This window comes from Sebastes umbrosus, chromosome 19 (genome assembly GCF_015220745.1).
Source record: "Sebastes umbrosus isolate fSebUmb1 chromosome 19, fSebUmb1.pri, whole genome shotgun sequence".
NCBI lineage: Eukaryota > Metazoa > Chordata > Actinopteri > Perciformes > Sebastidae > Sebastes > Sebastes umbrosus.
The window spans coordinates 2,253,054-2,275,501 of NC_051287.1; the positions used below are offsets into that span (position 1 = coordinate 2,253,054).

General features: G+C 40.2%; 1 protein-coding gene across 4 annotated transcripts in view; it reads right to left on the bottom strand.

The window, feature by feature from the left end:
* rasgrf2a (Ras protein-specific guanine nucleotide-releasing factor 2a) overlaps positions 1 to 14,111 on the bottom strand; it is a 39,587-nt gene extending 25,476 nt beyond the window's left edge. For all 4 annotated transcript variants that reach the window (XM_037753590.1, XM_037753589.1, XM_037753588.1 and 1 more), the window contains exon 1: positions 13,706 to 14,111. In XM_037753590.1, coding sequence (XP_037609518.1) covers positions 13,706 to 13,987 — 282 coding nt within the window. In that variant the 5' untranslated portion in view covers positions 13,988 to 14,111. The remainder of the gene's footprint in view (positions 1 to 13,705) is intronic.
* Between the last annotated feature and the right edge of the window lie 8,337 nt (positions 14,112 to 22,448).

The following is a 22,448-nucleotide window of genomic DNA, read 5'->3' on the forward strand; positions in this document are numbered from 1 at the left end:
AAAAAATCATGTCCCTCTGTGTCCTCCGGTGCTCCTAACGGCATCTGCAAGATTTCACAGACCGGAGGAAAACAAGCAGTAAGAGCTGATCTGAGGTCTGCTGTCCATCTGCCGTCTATGAGAGCCGGCTGTCAATCACTCTGAACTCCGACCAAACGGTCAAACTAGGCAGCGCTGATCAAATATGAATCAATATTCTGTTACGTTAATGCCTATTTCTCTCCTCAGATGTTCTCAGAATCATCTTGTAGTGCACGGTTTAGCTGGAAAATGAGAACGTTTGTGACGCCGCCGCCGCCATTGTGAAATCTGGTGAAGGAACGTCAAGTTCAGGTCACATGACCGGAGCACAGCCAATAGGAACACTCTCTCAAGAAATGACCTGTGATTGGTCAAAGTCTCCCGTCACGGGCTAGATGTTCTAAAGTCTGAAAACAGAGTCATGACGAGCAGAAGTCTAGTTATCTCTCAGAACACTTGAATTACAATATGCTGAAAGGTTATTATGGAGTTTTTGCCCAATGATGCCAAATATATATTCTGCCTACTGCAGCTTTAAGTCATCCATCCATTTGGTTTTTACCCGCTTATCCTGCTCAGGGTCACTGGGACATTTTAATCAGGGTATACATAATTCAGAAAGTACATGTATGTAAATCCTCTGAACATGCTGACTGTTGTTTATGCATGAATACTCTCCTAAGGCCTGTACACCACGGTGACAACACAACGACACGTTTCTCTGATGCAAACGGAGGTTTTTAACCGACTTCAACAAACTGGATGCATAGAGTCATTAGGAGCTGAGGTGTTGCTTTAGATGAGTTTTAATTTGTAATTTAATAAAAATAAAAAAAAAATTCTGTTTCTTTTGTTTAGAGCAACGTAGTTTTATTTCTATTTATTTAAGTGATTTAACAATATTTTTCCTTTGTAGTGTTTTGTTGTCAATCCTGCAAAAAAAATGTATTTGACCAAAATTCATGTGGTTTTATGTTGCTTCTATTTTCTCCTAAAGAGCTGTGTTGTAACACCACATATCTGTGGCATCTCACTCAACATCTTAAGATATTAATACTAAATAAAATAAGCATTATTATATCATTCTTGTATCACCTAAATCTAAAGAGAGACAACAGAGATATTGTGAGCATAACAACGGGCCAGCACAGACATATTATATAATATTTGTTCCTAATAAACTGCAGACTGATGAGCATGAGAAGCAGTCTTTAAACGTCGGGTCTAAACTTGCAGCATTGATCTAAATTTATGACTTTGGATAAATATAAATACATTTTTAAATAACGATATTTATTTTATGCAGATAAAGAGACGTTTCTCTGTGTTTTAGTAGTTTGTGCTGATAGAAACACGGCGGCAGTAACTTGCTGCATACTGAATTATAATGGTATAGTTTACTGTGAGGCTGCCAGCGGGAGAAAGTTGGCCTGTATAGTAATGATGTAACGATAAGCGGGTGAGAGACACTTGCTAGCGTGTGCCGGCTACGGACCAGAGAGGCTTAAGGGCTTGTTTGTGTGTGTGTTGGGGGGTGGGGAGGGGAGGTTTACATAACCATCAGGGCTTGTTCAGCTCCTCGCATTGCTAATGCGGCTTCCCCGGCCACAAGCCTGCCTTAAGCCAGAGGATAACAATAAGAGAGAGAGACAGACAGACAGACAGACAGACCAGGAGACAGACAGACAGAGGTTTTAAGCCGTGCTCTGCACTCAGCATCACTACACACAAATCAGCAGCTCATCTGTCTGTCAGACACACAACTGTGAGAGGAGTTCCTCCTCAGCATCACTCACAACTCAACAGGACGACGGATCTGTTCGCTTCATCTCTCCTTCACTTACAGAGAACAGAGGATGAGAACTGATGAAGTACTGTGTGTGATATCTCCTCTTCCTTTGAGCCAGAGCGCTCCATTAAAACTCATCAATGAGCCTCACTGTGTCGCTGGGTGACATCTTCCTTCATCACCATGAACACACACACACTGTAGTTTATTCTGACTCAATCCCTCATACACCGTTCTGCTGTCACTAATACTCACTAGAGCACCACATTTATTTTAACTTTAATAGTCCTCCTGTTTGTTTAATAAGAACTTTAAAAAGTAGTTTTAAAAAAGGTCACCAAAACAAATGTGTAGAAAATGTATTAAAAAACTATTTTAAAAAAGTCCCAAAAAAAGATCAAGTGTGAAAAAAGTCCCAACAATGTGTGAAAAATATCTGAAAAACTGTGTAGAAAATGTATAAAAAAATATTAAAAAAAAAAAAAAAAAAAGTGTGAAAAACGTCCAAAAAAATGTGAGGAAAATATCCAAAAAACAGTGTGGAAAATGTGTAAAAAAAATGTGTGAAAAATATCCCCAAAAAAACTGTTTGAAAAATGTGTAGAAAATGTATTAAAAAATATTTTTTAAAAAAGTAAAAAAAAAAAGTGTGAAAAAAGTCAAAAAAAATTTAGGAAAATATCCGAAAAACAGTGTGGAAAATGTGGAATTTTTTTTTCTTAAAAAGTCTAAAAAAAAAAAAAAAAGAAATGTGGGAAAAATATCCCCCAAAAAAACACTGGGTAAAATGTGTAGAAAAATGTTAAAAAAAAAAAAAAGCGTAAAAAAATGTGTGATAAATATCCCCCAAAAAACTGTTTGGAAAATGTGTAGAAAATGTTTTAATTTTTTTTTTTTTTTTTTTTTTTTTAAAAGTCCAAAAAAAAAAGTGTGAAAAAAGTCCAAAAATGTGAGGAAAATATCCGAAAAAAAATATGTAAAAAAAAAAAAAAAATATGTAAAAAAAAAAAAAAATATGTAAAAAATAAAAGTATGAAAACTATCCCCATAAAAATTGTTTGAAAAATGTGTAGAAAATGTATTAAAAAACAATTTTAAAAAGTCCAAAAAATTTGTGAAAAATATCTGAAACACTGTGTGGAAAATGTGTAGGAAAAAAATTATTGAGAGACGGACAAACACATTGCTGGTTTTGATCTTTTCTTGGCATTTATCGACAATAAGAAAAATACATGATCCTAAAGTCATCCCAGAAGACAGTTTGACTCGTCGTTTAGAAGTCTTTAGACGTGTGTTACAGCCAGAGAGAGACAGGTAAAGTTAAAGGTGGGCTACTAATAGCTCAGGTACCAGCAGTGTGTACTATAACTATCCAGAGTCTGTGTGCCTCCGTGTTGACTCGGTGTTCAGACTGTGACTGCAGGCTAAAGGACCAGCGAGGATGCTATTCTTAGTCGAGCACAGCAGCCTCCCAGAGCACCGCCACACGCTAACTACAAACTCACCAACACACACGGCACAATCCTGCTTCACTATTCACTTTAATGTGACATTAAATCTGTGGTTTTAAATATATATTTAATATATTTACATAACTGTGAGAGGAAAGCTGTCAAACACGTACGTATAATCAGAAAATACTTGTGTCTTATCTATATTAAATTCCCTTTTTAAACATCTTCATAGTGTCTGTCCTCTTGTTGTCCATCACTGATCACCTCTACTGTTTCTATTTGTTTCTATTTGACACTTGTAAATGTGTTTCAACTTCCTGTATGAGCTACAGTACATTATCCTCTTCAACCTATGAACCCTCGTCACCATGGAAACACATCAGTCAGGTGGTGCAGTAGCCTATAGTGGGCAGCAGCACTAGCATAAAGCTAAAATCACCATAAATTACACATGTGGCCTGCCGACCCTTCAAAATAAAAGCACCAATTCTGTTAAATTTACTTTTAAATCAACCGACTTCTCAGCATACTTCAGCCAAAGACAAGCTGATAATACTGAGAGTTTGTATTTACTTAAAGCTGCTCTAATCACTAATCAATAGTTTTACGTTGACTTTAGTTCCCCTGAGCTCTATGAGGCGTTTATCGTCTTTCAGCTCATTGTTTCGGTTTAATCTCACTTCTCTCATCATATGAAGTTGATGAACTTGCATGATTCTTGATATTTTGGGTTGTATACACACAACGTATCCTCCGTATACAACGGTTCACATGACATCTGAAGTTATTCCTCATTTTTTTTCGTGCGCCAATTCACGCTCTTTACATACATGCAGTCTTTTCAAAATAAACTTCTGCCTTCACAGGAAACTACTTAGTTTTAGGTTTAGTAAAAAATATGGTGGTTAAGCAGATTTAAACAACAAAATCTATGAATTTCCTCTCATTATCAGCGTGGTATCAACAGAGCGATCGTGTCTGAGGATGACAAGATAAAACTGGTGTAGATTTGTGCTTCAAATCAGGAAGTTGTCGCTCTCTGAAAGCAACCGACTCAGCCTGATGCAAATAAAGGCACAAAAACAATCACAGGCCTCCGCCGGTCCTCCGATGAGCTTTTCTCCTGGTGGCTTATTATAACGTTTCCAGCTCATTAGGCAGAAAATCACAGCCGTGAACTGAATCACGGTCACTCACTGTTTATATTTAAAAGCCTATTTAACTCATCGTTGACTAATCCAATTAAGAGGGATGCTGCAAACATCCAGTACATCAGCGGGTAAACACTAGAGACTAATGTAAAGTCATCCACATGTGTCATGCACATACAAGTGCTCAGCCCACATGGATTATTAATAATAATAATAATAATACACCAAAAATACAGCTGCAGAACGATATGCTGCCTTTATCAACCCGGTCTCATAGAACAGCGTTTCAATAGCACAACATTACACGGACGTTCCACGTGTCACAAGGACGCATTTGAGCTTTTTCGCATGTCATTTGTACGCCTTTTCGCGCAAACAGACTGGCCTTTATATATACAGAGCATTAGGGATGCACCGATACCCGATACCAGTATCGGGTATCGGTTCCGATACTGTGCTCATGTACTCGTACTTGCAAAACGGCTCCGATACAACGGCACCGATACCACTTTACGGCAGCGTGACATTAACCTCTCGTCATTATCTTTCGGGTCCTATCGCACGCGCTCATGCTCCACCTCCCCGACGGTGCGGGCGAGACGGGCCGGTGGTGCGCATTCCACCTCAGGCGCCGCGCGCCAGCCCTCACTTTCATTGCGCCACGGGGTTTTGCTTGCTCCCTCTGACTCGCACGTGCGTTAGACTCCTTGGTCCGTGTTTCAAGACGGGTCGGGTGGGTTGCAGATATCGCCGCAGACCCCTGGCGCCTTTTACGTGGGCCGAGCCCCGCCCTGGGGGCACGACGGGGCTGGGGCCGGTGAGGACTTTACGTGAACTCATCATGAACTTAGATGAATAATAAAGTTGTAAATCGCCCCACAATAAAACTAACAGAGGAGCAGCTGAAGTCGCCTTTTGATACTCGGAGATGCAGCAGTTTGTGTCACAGTGCAACATCCAAGACTGACGACACAAACGGTGCTAGTTTGATCTCCTCCTGACCTGATGGAGGTCTGATGGAGGATTGATGGAGACCTGATGAAGACATGATGGAGGTCTGATGAAGACATGATGGAGGTCTGATGGAGGTCTGAAGGAGACCTGATGAAGACCTGATGAAGACCTGATGGAGACCTGATGGAGATCTGATGGAGACCTGATGAAGACATGATGGAGGTCTGATGGAGACCTGATGAAGACCTGATGGAGGTCTGATGAAGGTCTGATGAAAGTCTGATGAAGACCTGATGGAGGTCTGATGGAGACCTGATGAAGCCCTGATGGAGGTCTGATGGAGACCTGATGAAGACCTGATGAAGACCTGATGGAAGTTTGATGGAGACCTGATGAAGACCTGATGGAGACCTGATGGAGGTCTGATGAAGACATGATGGAGGTCTGATGTAGACCTGATGAAGACATGATGGAGACCTGATGGAGACCTGATGGAGATCTGATGTAGACCTGATGAAGACATGATGGAGGTCTGATGGAGACCTGATGGAGACCTGATGGAGACCTGATGTAGACCTGATGGAGACCTGATGGAGACCTGATGGAGACCTGATGGAGGTCTGATGGGGACCTGATGTAGACCTGATGGAGGTCTGATGAAAGTCTAAATCTAAATGTGAAGCAGGTTTCTAATGGAGCAACATTAAAGTGAGAGGAAACATCAGAGAGCCTCAAAGCGCTCCGGTTCAATGAGATCGGCTCATTTGATGTCCACTCTCTTCCTCAGATACAACATTAATAATTCAGCCGCCTGTATCTGTGGCTGCTCATAATAATACTGTTCATTAACATGACTGTGATCAATACGTTGATCTCAATATACTGAATATCATTCTTTGTTGTTGTGAGCACAAGTCAAGATCTCATAAACCTCTTAAAGTTGATTTCAGCATTTGAATTTGCTGCTTTACTTCGTTTTCTTGCATTAAAAGTTAATTGAATATTCATTTAGTTTATAACAAGACATTTGATGAAGACACTTTGAGCTCTAGAATAATTGTGAAAGGAATTGCTCACAGTTTTCTGATGTGTTATAGACTAAATGATCAATCAATTAATAAAGAAAGTAAGCGGATAGATTAATTGTCTATTAAGTATTCGTCACTTTTGTATTCTAACTTTTATCTCTGTGTCTCATCGACGTCTTTTCACTCCCAGCAGATCAACTATAAACACGTTTCCCTTCAGACACCTCTCTGTCTGAACTAGATCTTTTCTAACATTTGACCTTTCCTCTTGTTAACCGACTACTCTGGAGGGTGCTGAAAGCAGCGCGGCCGTACTGTCCAGTCTGGTTTCCCACCGGCAGCGTTCACAGCAGAGAGGAGGAGTAAACAGGAGCTCCACAGCAGACAGACCCCCGTGGCTCTAATGCCAAGCTGTCTGTCTCACTGCAGATTAACTCTCCTCTTTCACTGTCCTCATCTTTACTTTGTGAGTGAGAGAAACACAAAGAGAGAGAGAGACAGTTTGTTAGTAAAGAAGAAGATCAGATGATTGACTGACAAACTATCGGCATGAAACAGAAACAGCTGGTTTCACTTTCATCAAGACAGCAGTTACTGAACGGGCCTACTGAGCTCTGTTTGAAGTTACTGCCAACATCTCTTGTTGTGGGAAGTCACAAAGAGACGGAAAACAACCAAAAACAGACACAAAAGTACCACAGAGACACAAAATGACCAAAATTAAACACAATACATCTACAAAGAGACAAAAAACGTCTACAAAGACATGCGAAACGACCAAAACGAGACGCGAAACTACCAAAATGACCACAAAGAGACACAAAACGTCTACAAAGACATGCAAAACGTCTACAAAGAGATGCAAAACGACCAAAACGAGTCCCTAAACTACCAATATGACCACAGAGAGACACGAAACGTCTACAAAGAAATGCAAAACATCTACAAAGAGATGCGAAACGACCAACAATAAACACAAAACATCTACAAACAGACGCAAAACCTCCAAAACAACCACAAAAAGACATAAAACATCTACAAAGAGATGCATTACAACCAAAAACAGATGCAGAACAACCACAAAGAGATGCATAAAAACCAAAACAATGCAAAGCATCTACAAACAGATGCACAACGTCTACAAACAGATGCAAAGCATCTACAAACAGATGCAAAACGTCTACAAACAGATGCAAAAGATCTACAAACAGATGTGAAACACCCAAAACGAAGACAAAACAACCACAAAGAGAAACGAAATGTCTACCAAGAAACACAAAACAACCAAAAAGAAGCAAAACATCTATAAAGAGATGTAAAATACGGGTTTAAGACTGAAATATGGACACAGATTAAATGAGATTTCTGCAGTGCATGAGCCCTGATAACTACAGGAAGGTAAGAGGAGGAAGAACGTCTCCAAGCAGAGAAACACACTCTGCATGTCACATTATGACATTAAACAAATCAAACTACAGCACACACTAACTGCTCTGTGTTCAAGTGTAACAAACAGATTACAGCGTTGTGTCTCTGCATCCTGCTGATGATCCCTTTAACAGGATTCACAGGTGAGCTGTTGGTCAAACATCCAACAACACAACACATCAGCCCACTGTCTCCTACTGTAGATGAGGAACGTCTACTTTAAAGGCCAGTAAACAATGAACAGTTTATGCATATAAGACAACCTGAACGGCAAGCTGCTGCTTAAAGTCCCAGATATTATGATGTAGTTTGGTTTCTGCAGTAAAAGCTGCCCTTCTGGTTCTTGTTTTATCTGCAGAGAAGCAGCCATGTGAGAGTTTCTCTGCAGCAGAAAGGACTCAGGTGTTGGCTGGAGGGAAACTACGAAGATGGACAAATAATACAGTGACTGCTCTCAACTGGGAGTGCTGGGAATGAACAGATGATGCACAACAGAGAGAAGGAAATTCATCCAGACTGGATTTCTAATAGGATGTTTAGTAGTAAATAAGAGTATCATTTGCAAGTATAAAGAATTTGGAGACATTTATCTGAGGAAGTTGACCTCTCATCTTCTGGGACACGCCAGTCTTTAAGGGTTTAACTTTCACTTTCTAAAAAAAGCAACTCAGTGTTATTAATATTTTCTTTAAGAGTCTGCAGCCATGTCAGCAGCTGTGTGAAGCTAAAGGGGAACTCCACAGAGTTTACACATCAGAGTGGGTTTCCAGGTGTTGGTGCGAGCTGGTCTCAAACACTATTCGCAGCTTTACCTACAAAAAGTAATGCACTGAAATGCGTATATATATCCCACAAAATCAGTTTGTATACAATCCACGTCATCATGAACCAGGAAGTATACAGAGTGACAAACGTCACGTAGCCTACGGAGGAGGTCGGAGTGGATGGGGGGCTCCAAAAACACACAACTTTCGCCCATCCTGTTGAAATCGGCAGGACGAGGGCTAGTTAGCAGTTAGCAGTTAGCAGCCGGTAAGCTGCACAGTCCTGCACGGAGCTAACGGCTAACGTTAAAGGGACAATTTGTAACTTTCAGAAATGCTTCTTAACAGCGACACCTGTGGCCGTTAAGTCAACGAAAGTCAGCGTCGGGCTCTCACTTGCTCGCTCTCAATATACATGAACGAGCATCGCTCAAAACAGTGAGGAGACACACGTCAGCTAAAAGCACAATATCACTCTATATTTCAGCTGCTTGGCAGTAATGTTAGCTGACCAGACCAAGGTCTCTCCATGAATCAATGCTGGCTTTTCCTGCCTCAGCCTCCGGTGTCTCCCTCTCCGGAGGCTGAACAGGAAAAGCGGGTCGGTGACGGGGCTCCGCAGAGAGAAACGTTGCCGTCTCCGACTGGGTGCCACTGATAACGTTTCTCTCTGCGGAGCCCCGTCACTTCACAAGACACGGGAAACCTCTGTTGGTCTGGAGGAGCTGCAGCAGTTATTTCTGCACAAACGTCCACTGAACATTCACTAGATATTCTCAGAGCTAAACTAACTCTTCTGCAGTGAGGAGTGAGCGGCATGCACGTGTAGAGGTTGAGCAAGAACGCGTGCGCTGTGTCAGTGAAGGCAGGCAGAGGAGGAGAGACAGTGGCCATATGCGAGAGCGCATGTGTCCCGACCCGGTACATTTATACGCTTAAAAAGTTACAAACAGTCCCTTTAACGGGAGGTGCCACTGATTTACATGATGATGAGTTCAGGCTCTATTCAGTAAAAATTGGGCGAAGGTAAATTCTGATGCTGTCATGTAATCTTGTAAAATGTATTTTTTTTTGGTGAGAAACTTGAATGAATCCAGATGTTTGAAGGAGATGTTTTCACAGCAATATGAAATACATAATAGAGAGAGAATCATGAGTTGTTTAACTTCATAACAAAAACCAGTATTCAAACAGTAATGAAAGACGTTGCAGTTCATGGGATTTATTGTTTTACTTTTGTTTTTTACTGTGGTATCGAATCGGTATCGAGAATCGTGGAATTTTACTGGCGACTGCTAAATTCTTGACATCCCTACTAATAATTGTGTGACAGTATTGGATGGAAACAAGCATTCATTTAAATTTTCTTTTGCTAATTTTCTCGAAATTCTGTTAAAATTTGCGACACATTTGGATGGAAACCCGGCTGCTATCGGTGCTTCTGTAGTCCGACCGATCCTGGATTTCTGAGGCTGATACAGATGTTGAAATTCATGGCACATGAGGATGAAGAATAAACTTGTCAGTGCTGTCTGGAGGACAAACTATATAATGGTGACTAAAGAAATGTCCATGATACTGTATGGACATGAGGACAAAGCTTACAATAATAAAATAATAAAAGAGATACATGGAGTGATTCTGATAGTCGGAGCTTTAAATGTAACTACAGCAGTCATGAATTCACCTGCTGTGTTTCAGCACACTCTGCAGAGCGTGAACACATTAAATCTGTATGAAAACAACACGTCTGCCTCTATAAACATGTGACGTCATGACTGAGTCAGGGCGTGACAGGCGGCGTGCGTCCACCGAGGCGTGACGGACAGATTACCTGCGTATCGATGAGGAGATTACATTATTTAACCGATATAATCCAGTTTGTATAAAAACTGAAATAAGCTGCATCCATGTGGGATCTGTGGAGCGAGCGGTGAGGAGGAAATGAGCTTTTATAGTTTAGAAAAATTAAATAAAATCGTCAGATGCTGACGGGATGAAACATCTTCAGACCCTGAAGCAGCAAAAACTGGAATATGGGTCATTTAAAATTAGCTTTCACACAACTGATATTATTCTGTTTACAGTTAAATCATCAATAGTATCAGGCTCTTTATGTCTCTGTAAAGGATGTATTATCTAACACAACGTTACTAGTGTCCAGGATATTACAGCCGTGAGAGAGAAGTTGGAGTCGTTTTACGTCTTTTACTGCAAAACATGGAAATTTCAGAGAAGTTTCTCTGTCAGTTTAAACTAAATCCGTCTCCAGCTGATGAAGACTGTGATATGCTGTTCAAAGCCTTCATCTTCTGTGGCAGTAAAGTTTATATTTAGTGGTTTTAGACTGTTGATCAGACAAAATGAGACATTTAAAGACGTCACCATGGTCTCTGGGAACTTGTGATGGAACTTTTTTCACTATTTTCTGACTTTTTGTAGACTAAATGATTAATCTAGAGAATAATCTGCACACTAATAGACAATAAAAATAATAATATTGCTGCCCCACATGAGTTGAGATCATTTTGTCACATGTACGTACTCATCCCATCATTATTTGGTCTGTCCAAGTGTCCAAAAAATATTTATTTTACGATCATAAATGACAACGAAGCAGCAAATATTTATATTTCAGAAGCTGGAAGCAGAGAATATTTGGCATTTTTCTCTTTTACAAATAACAGAAGTGATTAGTTTCATTCACTGATCCTTTCATCCTGCAGCCGCCACCAGCTCAAAGATCACTAGATCAAAATGAATGTATGTTTTAAACCAATGTTTTACTATCTTTCACTTTTCTACTAGAGAGGAGCAACTAAATCAGCTGCTGCTTAGCTGAAATAAAAACCTCTCCAGGACTTCATGCATTGTTTTCATTATTGATTCATCTACAGATTAGTTTCCCCATTAATCTATTGTCTATAAAATGTCAGAAAATAGTAAAAATGTCCATCACAGTTGTCCACAGCCTGAGGTGACGTCTACAACAATTTAAAACTCAAGATATTCAATTTATAACGACATAAAACAAAAAGCAAAAGCAGCAAATCCTCTCTCCACATCTGTGACTACACTGAGCCAGTTTTATTTATAGTAACATGAGTTTATTTATGTATCCTGTAGAGACGAGCTGAGACAACCATCATTTCAGTCCGTCGACCATAAACAATGTTTTAAACTGTGAATTATTCATATTTCAGTCAGACTGTAGACTGTCAAAGAAAAAGGCACAAAAACGAGTCACTTTACATGTAAACAGACTATTATAGTTTTATTTCTTATATTTTTCTGCTGTATTTATGTGTACAAGTGGTGAAACATATTTCTCACAACCTTTAACTGTTTATCATTATATCATACATTAATATTTTGTTAATTAATTAATCATAATTATTATTTTCTTAATTATTATTATGAATTGACAAAATGAGAAGACAGACTTCAGAGTTGTTTTAATACTGTGCATGTTGAGTAATGACTGTTTAAAGCTGAAACTAAGACAGAAATTAATGCATAGAAAAGGTTTTAAAAATTATTAACCCTCCATGAAAAATGCACAAAAAACAACTTGCTTTAAATGTAAACTGACTATATGATGATTTAGCTATTACATTTTTCTGCTGTATTTATGTGTATTAATAGTGGAACTATTGCTCACAACCTCTAACTGTTTTATAATAATATTTTGAGTGATTATCACTAAAGAATTGTACATTTTTATGGGTGCTGAGTCATTTTTCTATTATTTTGGGTTCCATGGTAGCTTAAAAAAATAAATTATGAATCGACAAAATGAGAGGTCAGACTTACAGCTGTGTTTGTGCTGAAAACATGACACCATGCATGTTGAGTAAAGAATGTTTAAAAGTGAAACGAAGACAGAAATTAATGCATGAAAAAAAGGTTTTTAAAAATATCCCAAATAAAGCTCCAGGTGATGAAAAAGGCACACAAAAAAAGAGTCAAATGACTTAAATGTTTCTGCTGTATTTATGTGTGTTACAACCTTTAACTGTTCTATAATAATATTTTAAGTGATTATCACTAAAGATTTATACATTTTTATTGGTGTTGTGTCATTTTTCTTGTATTTTGGTTCCTGGCAGCTTTATACTTTGATAAATTGGTAAAATGTTAAGTCAGACTGAGAGCTGAGTTTGTAGTTTTAAGATATGACAGCATGCATGTGGAGTAAAGACGTTTAAAAGGTGAAACTAAGACAGAAATGAATGCATAGAATTTTTTTTTAAATACCAAAATAAAGCTCCAGGTAATAAAAAAGGCACAAAAACGAGTTACTTTACATGTAAACAAACTGTATTATAGTTTGTTTCTTGCATTTTGTCTGCTGCATTTATGTGCATTAATAATGAAACTATATTTCTAACAACCTCTAACTGTTCTATAATAATATTTTGAGAGATTATCACTAAAGATTTGTACATTTTTATAGGCATATATGCCATTTTTCTTGTATTTTAGGTTCCTGGCAGCTTGATACATTATTTAATACATTAAATTGTTTTATTTATTTTCATTATTATTATTATTATTATCATTAAATTGACATAATGAGAAGTCAGACTTCCAGCTGAGTTTGTGTTGAACAGATATGACACCATATGTGTTGAGTAAAGACAGTTTAAAGGTGAAACTAAAAGAAATAAAAGTAAAAAAGAAATACCAAAATAAAGCTCCACTTGCTGTACAAGTGGTGAAACAATATTTCCTACAACCTTTAACTGTTCTATTAAAATATTTAAAGTGATTATCATTAAAAGTTGTACATCTTTATGTGTAATTATTCTTGTATTTTGGAAGCTTTACAGCCTACTTTGTTAAACTGATAAAAAGTGAGAAGTCAGACTTGCAGCTGAGTTTGTGCTTAAAATATATGACACCATGCATGTTGAGTAAAGACTGAAAAGGATAAACTATGACAGAAATGAATGCATTAATGCAAAAATATATACCACAATAAAGCTCCAGGAAAAGAAAAAGAAAATTCCCTAAATGTAAAAACAGTTCCCCAGCAGCCTCCATCCTCCATCCTCTAACTGGTCTACCTGTTCTCCCTCCCAGTATACAGTGCATAGTGTATAGCTGGACTCACCTGCTGCTTCTCGTTGGACTCCTTGCAGACTGCAGAGACTTTGGGTGCAGGTGCTCTCTCGCACGTGCATCCCTCCAGCAGGTAAATCCCGGAGGGCCTCGCGCTCTGCTCGTTCTCGAAGTAGAAGAGCACGTTCTGGTAGAGCGCGAAGTACTTCTTGTCCGTCCAGCGGCTGTTCTCCGTCGTCTTCCTGCTCAGGTAGCCGCGTCTCGAGCCCTCTTTACGCGCGACCACCGACAGGTACAGCGCGTGGCCCTCGTTGTAGCGCACGCCCTTCTGCATTTTATATCCAAATAGATGGAGAGGGAACAGACGGTGAGGACAGAATCACGACGGAGATCAGCAATAATCCGCTTTGACACCAACTTAAAGAGACAGAGACACAGAGACAGAGACAGAGACACAGAGACAGAGACAGAGACACAGAGACACAGAGACAGAGACAGAGACACAGACACAGAGACAGAGACAGAGACAGGTCGCTGCAGCGCGCTGAGCATCACGGGAGGAGAGGAACGCCCCCCCACAGGGCAGGTGCGCAGGAGCGCGTAAAGGGACCAAAAGTTTAATATCACAGTCAGACACCTCCGTTTAGATTTAAAGGACACATTCTCATTTTTTCAATACTCATATAGCAAAAAATGTCTTTTTTATAATTTATTTCTGTTTGCCTCAGGCCAACTGTTCCTCCTGTCCATATAGGACACAAACTCAAAGAAATCTCCTCTTAAAATTAAGAGTAAATGTAAGAATCAGAAATGCTTGTTAACAGCGACACCTGTGGCCGTTAAAAGGACTGTTTGTAACTTTTTACACGTATAAATCTACCGGGATCCAATGCACGCTCGCGTGTGGCCAAAGTCTCTGCTCCGCTGCCTGCTTGCCTTCACTCACACACCGTGCGTGTTCTCGCTATCTCGCTCCAACTCTAGATGTGCGTGAGCGCTCACCCCACACTGCAGAAGAGTTAGTTTAGCTCTGAGAATATCTAGTGAATGTACAGTGGACGTTTGTGCAGAAATAACTGCTGCAGCTCCTCCAGACCAACAGAGGTTTCCCGTGTCTTGTGAAGTGACGGGGCTCCGCAGAGAGAAACGTTATCGTCTCCGACCGGGTGTTTCAAATAGTCCCTTTAAAAAGGGACTGTTTGTAAGAATCAGAATGTCTTGTTAACAGCGACACCTGTGGTCGTGAAGTCAGGGAAAGTCAGCGTCGGGCTCACGCTTGCTTGCTCTAAATATACCTGAACGAGCATCGCTCGAAACAGTGAGGCGACACACGTCAGCTAAAAGCACAATATCACTCTATATTTCAGCTGCTTGGCAGTAATGTTAGCTGACCAGACGAAGGTCTCTCCATGAATCAATGCTGGTCCTAGTGTTGGCTTTTCCTGCTTCTGCCTCCAGGGCTGAACCAGGAAGAGAAACGTTATTGTGTCCGACCGGGTGCAGGTGTCTCCCTCCGGCACCCGGTCGGAAACGATAACGTTTCTCTCTGCAGAGCTCCGTCACTTCACAAGACACGGGAAACCTCTGTTGGTCTGGAGGAGCTGCAGCAGTTATTTCTGCACAAACGTCCACTGTACATTCACTAGATATTCTCAGAGCTAAACTAACTCTTCTGCAGTGTGGAGTGAGCGCGCGTTCACGTCTAGAGGTGGAGCAAGAGAGCGAGAACGCGCGCGGTGTCTGAGTGAAGGCGAGCAGGCAGAGGAGCAGGACTCCGGCCACACGCGAGCGTGTATATGCGAGCGCTGACCTTCACCATCTTGGTTTTTGGCCGTCGACATCTGGGTTTCTGGCCGCCGCCATCATGGTCTTTGGCTGTATTCATCTTGGTTTTTAGCCGTCGCTGTCGCCATCTTGGTGGAGAGGGCCATTAGCGTTTTCACGTCTGCCACCGTACTGAAGGTGCCCAACTGTGATACTAATGTTGTTTTTCTAACTATGATTTTAGACAAATTGTTTTGTTGTTGCAGAAATATTTTTGAGTCTCTCTCTTTCGGCACACACACACACACACTCACACACGCACGCACACACACACATACACACACGCACACACACTTGAAACGTGGACAAAAGCAGAAGTTTCTATTATTAAACGTGATTCGCTTCAGAAGACGAGTGTTCGTTTTCAAACTGTCATCCAGCCTGAACGCACAAACAGATGTTGTAGTGCTTTACTCTGTGTGTGTGTGTGTGTGTGTGTGTGTGTGTGTGTGTAAATGAGACAGATGTTATGTGTGTGTGCATATATATGTGTTTGTTTTTGAGCTAAGCTGCCACAGAGTTTTGCATTTCGGTTGGTTCGGGGGGGGACGGAGGGGTGTTAAACCGTCACACACTCCCTGTGACCTCCACCCTCCAGGGTCGGGGTCGGAGTCAGGGTCGGGGTCGGAGTCAGGGTCAGGGTCGGAGTCAGGGTCAGGTCGTGGTCCGTCTGTGGTCAGAAACATCATGTAACAGACAACACATGCATTACACCATCAAAAGACACAAAGTCACACACAGACGATGGCGGTCTAATCTGTTAGGCAGCTTAGTATCAGTTCAGTGTGATGAAGTCTGACCCCACTCTGCTCTGACCGGCTCACAGGACCAACCACTACCACACTTAAGTACTAATATGAGGTACTTGTACTTTGAGTCTTTTCTTCTCATGCCACGGTCTACTTCTATTTCACTCCATTTATCTGACAGCTTTAGCTACTCCACTAATTAAAGGAACAGTGTGTAACTATTAGAGGGATCTATTAGCAGGAATGGAATATAATAGTAAGTATAGGATCTGAATACTTCCTCCAGCGCTGCCTGTTGAGGTTTTATTTAATGTGACAGAGTTTCCCAGTTCAGCAGATTCGCCGCCGCCCACATCAGCAGAGCCGACGGAGAACAATCAACCCACGCCGCTGCAGATCTGTTCCCACTGGGACGCTAAAACAGGACCGCCAGGTAAGGGACTGCACGCCAACTCCTGTAACCCACCTTGATCCGGAGACTCTGCTGCACATGCTCAGACACTCAGATGCTCAGACACTCAGATGCTCAGATGCTCAGACGCTCAGATGCTCAGATGCTCAGACGCTCAGATGCAAATGAAGCATGCTGAGAGAAAGACACGGCAGAACAGAACAGGAGATTACGTCTGTTTGGATTTATGAACAAGATTTGTGTTGATTAAAATGTCCCAGTAACATAATAATAAATACATTATTATTATTAATAATAGTAATAATAATATTAATTTATACAACAAAGGACTGCAATGAGGCAAATATAATCATGACAATTAAAATAATACAAATATATATATGTATTATTTTAATAATTAAAATAAATAATTCATTATTTTAATATATATATATACATATATATATATATATGTATAATAATAATAATATATAAAACAACACTAGAAGATTGATAAAAATAACACTAATAATACTATTAATTAATTATTATTATTAATAATATAAAAGAAACAAGACATCTATGTTCTTTTAAATAAGAACAAGACTGCAATTAACAATTATTTTCATTGTTGATTAATCTGGCTATTACTTCTTTTTATTAATCGATAAATTGGTCAGAAAATAGTGAGAAAATGCACATCATAATTTATCATAACCTAAGCTAACTTTGTCTGACCAACAGTTTAAATCCCCCAAAAATATTAATTTTACAATAATATAAAACAGAGAGCAGCAGCTTGAACTTGAAGATATTTGATATTTTTCCTTGATAAACAATCTAACATGATTATTCTGATTGTTATCAAGACCATCTTATTAATAAATAACTTTATTGTTTCAGTAAGAATAATATCTTATGTTCCAGTTATTGCAGAAAGACATTTTGTAGTAAACATGCTACTATAAAGTCTTGGTGGGTGACCACTTTAACTACGGCGGTAGATTAACCTCATCCTGTCGCGTCCTATCAGGTCCAAAGCTCCAAAGACACATCTGATGTCCACAGGAGGACGGGGGGAACGCTGACAAATGAAAACGTCTCATTGCAGCTTAATATCATCGGAGGAGCTGCACACACAGAGAGACACAATCCCTCCGAGGTTAAAGGAGAGGACACGTTGCATCACAACGAGACCACTGCTACAGACTACTGCACCAGAGTACTACTACTACACCAGAGTACTACTACATCAGAGTACTACTACATCAGAGTACTACTACATCAGAGTACTACTACACAGAGAGAAACAATCCCTCCGAGGTTAAAGGAGAGGACACGTTGCATCACAGCCAGACCACTGCTACAGACTACTGCACCAGAGTACTACTACACCAGACTACTACTACACCAGAGTACTACACCAGAGTACTACTACACCAGAGTACTACTACACTACACCAGAGTACTACTACACACAGAGAAACAATCCCTCCGAGGTTAAAGGAGAGGACACGTTGCATCACAGCCAGACCACTGCTACAGACTACTGCACCAGAGTACTACTACACCAGACTACTACTGCACCAGAGTACTACTACACCAGACTACTACTGCACCAGAGTACTACACCAGAGTACTACTACACCAGAGTACTACTACACTACACCAGAGTACTACTACACCAGAGTACTACTGCACCAGAGTACTACTACACCAGAGTACTACTGCACCAGAGTACTACTGCACCAGAGTACTACTGCACCAGAGTACTACTACACCAGAGTACTACTGCACCAGAGTACTACTACACCAGACTACTACTGCACCAGAGTACTACTACACCAGAGTACTACTACACCAGAGTACTACTGCACCAGAGTACTACTACACCAGAGTACTACTGCACCAGAGTACTACTGCACCAGAGTACTACTACACCAGACTACTACTGCACCAGAGTACTACTACACCAGACTACTACTGCACCAGAGTACTACACCAGAGTACTACTACACCAGAGTACTACTACACTACACCAGAGTACTACTACACCAGAGTACTACTGCACCAGAGTACTACTACACCAGAGTACTACTGCACCAGAGTACTACTGCACCAGAGTACTACTGCACCAGAGTACTACTACACCAGAGTACTACTGCACCAGAGTACTACTACACCAGACTACTACTGCACCAGAGTACTACTACACCAGAGTACTACTACACCAGAGTACTACTGCACCAGAGTACTACTACACCAGAGTACTACTGCACCAGAGTACTACTGCACCAGAGTACTACTACACCAGACTACTACTGCACCAGAGTACTACTACACCAGAGTACTACTACACCAGAGTACTACTACACCAGAGTCATACTACACCAGAGTACTACTACACCAGAGTACTACTGCACCAGAGTACTACTACACCAGACTACTACTACAACAGAGTAGTACTACTACTACACCAGAGTACTACTACTACTACACCAGAGTACTACTGCGGCTCGCGTTACCACAGTTTCACACGCGAGTCGGAGAACTACGGTGGCCTTCAGGTAACGTAGAAACGTGAAAGTCTCTCTCTAGAGCCAGAGTTTGGTTTGTCCGTTCTGGGCTATTGTAGAAACATGGTGGACTCCGTGAAGAGGACCGGCTCCCTACGTAGATACTGTATGAAGGACTCATTCTAAGCTAACGAAAACACATCAATTCTTAGTTTAAGAGAAAATAGTTCAAAGTGGAAATACTCAGGTAAAGTACGAGGAAGATGAGATGGAACTTTATCTATTTTCAGGGAAAGTTTTACGCAGCAGTTGCAGTACAAAATAGTAAAGAGTGCAAATATAAATATAAAATATCAGTGAGGTGCAAATATAAAATATACACAATAACAAAAAAATGTTGTGGATCATAAAAATATAACTGTACGCCGATGAGAGCCGTGAGACTCAACCAAAACAGTAAAGTTGTTGTGACGACATGAACCGTTTTATTCGATCGTGAGTGAGTGAGTGAGTGAGTGTCATCGTGTCACAGTGGGTGGTCTTTGGGTCAGGGGACATAAGGGGCTTTAATGACATCGCTCTCATCTGTAGATATATCCAGCAGAGGATTATGGGGGATTACTATCACTGTGTGTCTGCCACGATGACCGCTGCACATAAACCACCAAACATCACCGATCTGGATCTGCATCTGTGTTGATGCTGCACAGCGTAGATCAGAATGTTTTACTTTCTTAGACAACCTTATATGTTGTTGCACACTCTTTACAAGCTGCTGCAGCATTTCTTGTCTTTATTTCTTTAACACTTTAAACTCACAGCAGCTTCTGAATCTCCGACATGTGATGTGCTCTGATGTGTTATTCTGGGAGAGCACCGACTCCTCCACAACACCGCGGCCCTTTAGTCTGGAGGTCTGCATGTATAGTTTTATCATATGACATAACAGAAATATCTCTCTGAGCAACGCTCTCTTTGTCTTCCTGTGTTTTGCTTTTTTTCAAAAATAGAACTCTTGTCAAAGCAGCAGCTTTCGGGGTGAAATACAGATTTAATAAAACCACCCACCTCAGGATGTGTTCAGGTGTTGACAGCACAGGTGACGTCCTGTCCGAGATGGCAGCAGGTTCATCTACACATCAGCAGATGAAGGAATATCCCTGATCCCTAAAACACAAGAAGAAGACACAACAACAGTTCAGATTGCAAAGCAAACATGCAAATTATGAATCATTAAAGCAGCTATAATTGATATATTCTTGGAGGAGTAGATGTTCATTCTTGTCTGACAACATGTTTGGGGACTGATAACATTGCATGAACTTGTATCTGACATCAAATCCACTCACAATTTACACATTTATGCACAAAACAATACCACATGTAAGATTTATATCCAGGTAAATCATGTCCTGAGTGATTATTGACACAAGAGACAAAAGACAGCAGCACACGTTGGTTGATGATGGTTCATAATTTCATGCATTTCATCAGTTTTTAAGACAAAACTTTTGTTGTTTTCGATGTAGCTTGCAGATTACATCTCTTATGGTTCCCATTTAAAGGAGATGGTCCAGTGATCCAGGTATCTGTATTTCAGAGAGCTTCAGACTTTTAGGAAAGGAGAACAACTCAAAAACCTAATAATCACAAAAACAATTACTCTTTTATCAGGGATGGTCAGGACAATAATCATCTGCTTCAACTCCAACTTTCTGATCCACTCCATCAACGCTCCTAATCTGGAGCAAAACTGTAATTTCTAAAATGTTCAGTGAGAAATATTCTTCTAAATACTCCCAAAAGGAACTGCACAACAATAATACTTTTTGCAGAGTATGCATTGCCTAAAATGACTCTTATACCTGGATATTATGTTGTCACAGGTGTGAATTCATGCAGCAGAGGAAGGGTTATGCAAAGAATCATTAGTCCGTGGATCAGGCAGGTACTGGTTCCAGATATCACAGCTTCACCGACGGGGAGCTGAAGCTGTTATATCGCTCTCTTCAAAGCCACCAGACTCCATTAACAAAAACAGTAATTTTACCTCTCAGAACACAGGAGTTGCTGGTCTACCGCTGCCTCGATCAGTTAGTTTGTTTGTGTTGTTGTGTGACTTTAGTGAATCTGAACTAACCCTTTAAAACACCAAAGTTACACAATAATGAGGTAAAATTACTGTTTTTGTCAACGGAGTCTGGTGGCATTGAAGAGAGTTCAGATAACAACTTCATCTCCCCGTCAGAAAGGACTGTCTGACGGCAACGTAAAGTGGTGAAAATATTCTAAATATAGCGTACACTTACACTGATATTCATTTACGTGAGAATGTTGTTTTTAATTCACTGTGTCTGCATAAATACTTTAATAAATAAACAAATGGTAGGGTTTAATGCCAAGTGGTTCATATGTGAAGAGACACTTTAGTCTTCAGTCTGTCAGCTGTGACAGGTAATAATATCCTCCTCTGTTGTGGGGAAACTCTTTGCAGATTCAGTGCTCTGCATGCTGGTTATCTATAAAAACAAAACCTCCAAATAAAAAGTGTGTTCTCTCCCTAAGAGGGCAATCAAGCAGGTGCCTGTTAGTCACGATGGCTAAACATACCGTCCCGTGGGTGTCTCCTGTTTCCAGCTGAGAGTACTTGTTCACCGGGAGGTGTGCAGGTATAATGGCTGCTTGTTCTATCACATCCAGGACTCACAGAGGATCCTCTCCTGATGGTAATAATAATAATAATAATAAACACCAAATATTCACATCATTAACAGCATTTGTTGTTACAAAGAGAAGCAAATCAGCAGAGGCCTTGAATATAAAATAAAAAGTATGTTAAGAGAATATAACGTAGGTCTGAAACCGTCTCTTCTGAGTCCACTTCACCTCCAGACCTGAGACTCTCACCCGGAATAACCTTTACAAACCTGCTCTCTAACAACTACAGTAAATATTAAACTAATTATACTACATTTAGTAGTGAACATAGTGGAGGATTTAGCAGCTAAAGAGACAGATATTTCCCTCAGGAGGTGGTGGAGACCAAAACAGGAGCTAAAATATTGAAACAGAAACTCAGATTTAAGCTCTTGCGCTGCAAATAAATAATCTCTTAAAAACAATAAACACTTATTGAATTGAAAGTTTATGTCCTCTTTTTTTTAACAGTTTAATATAAATATTTATTCTGATATTTTCTCCATTAGAGGCAAAATTGTGACCATTAAGAGATGATTTCAACAATATACGTTTTACCAAGTATTCATTTCTTTTATATGAAGATTATTATTGTTTAACCTTTATTGCACTTTATGT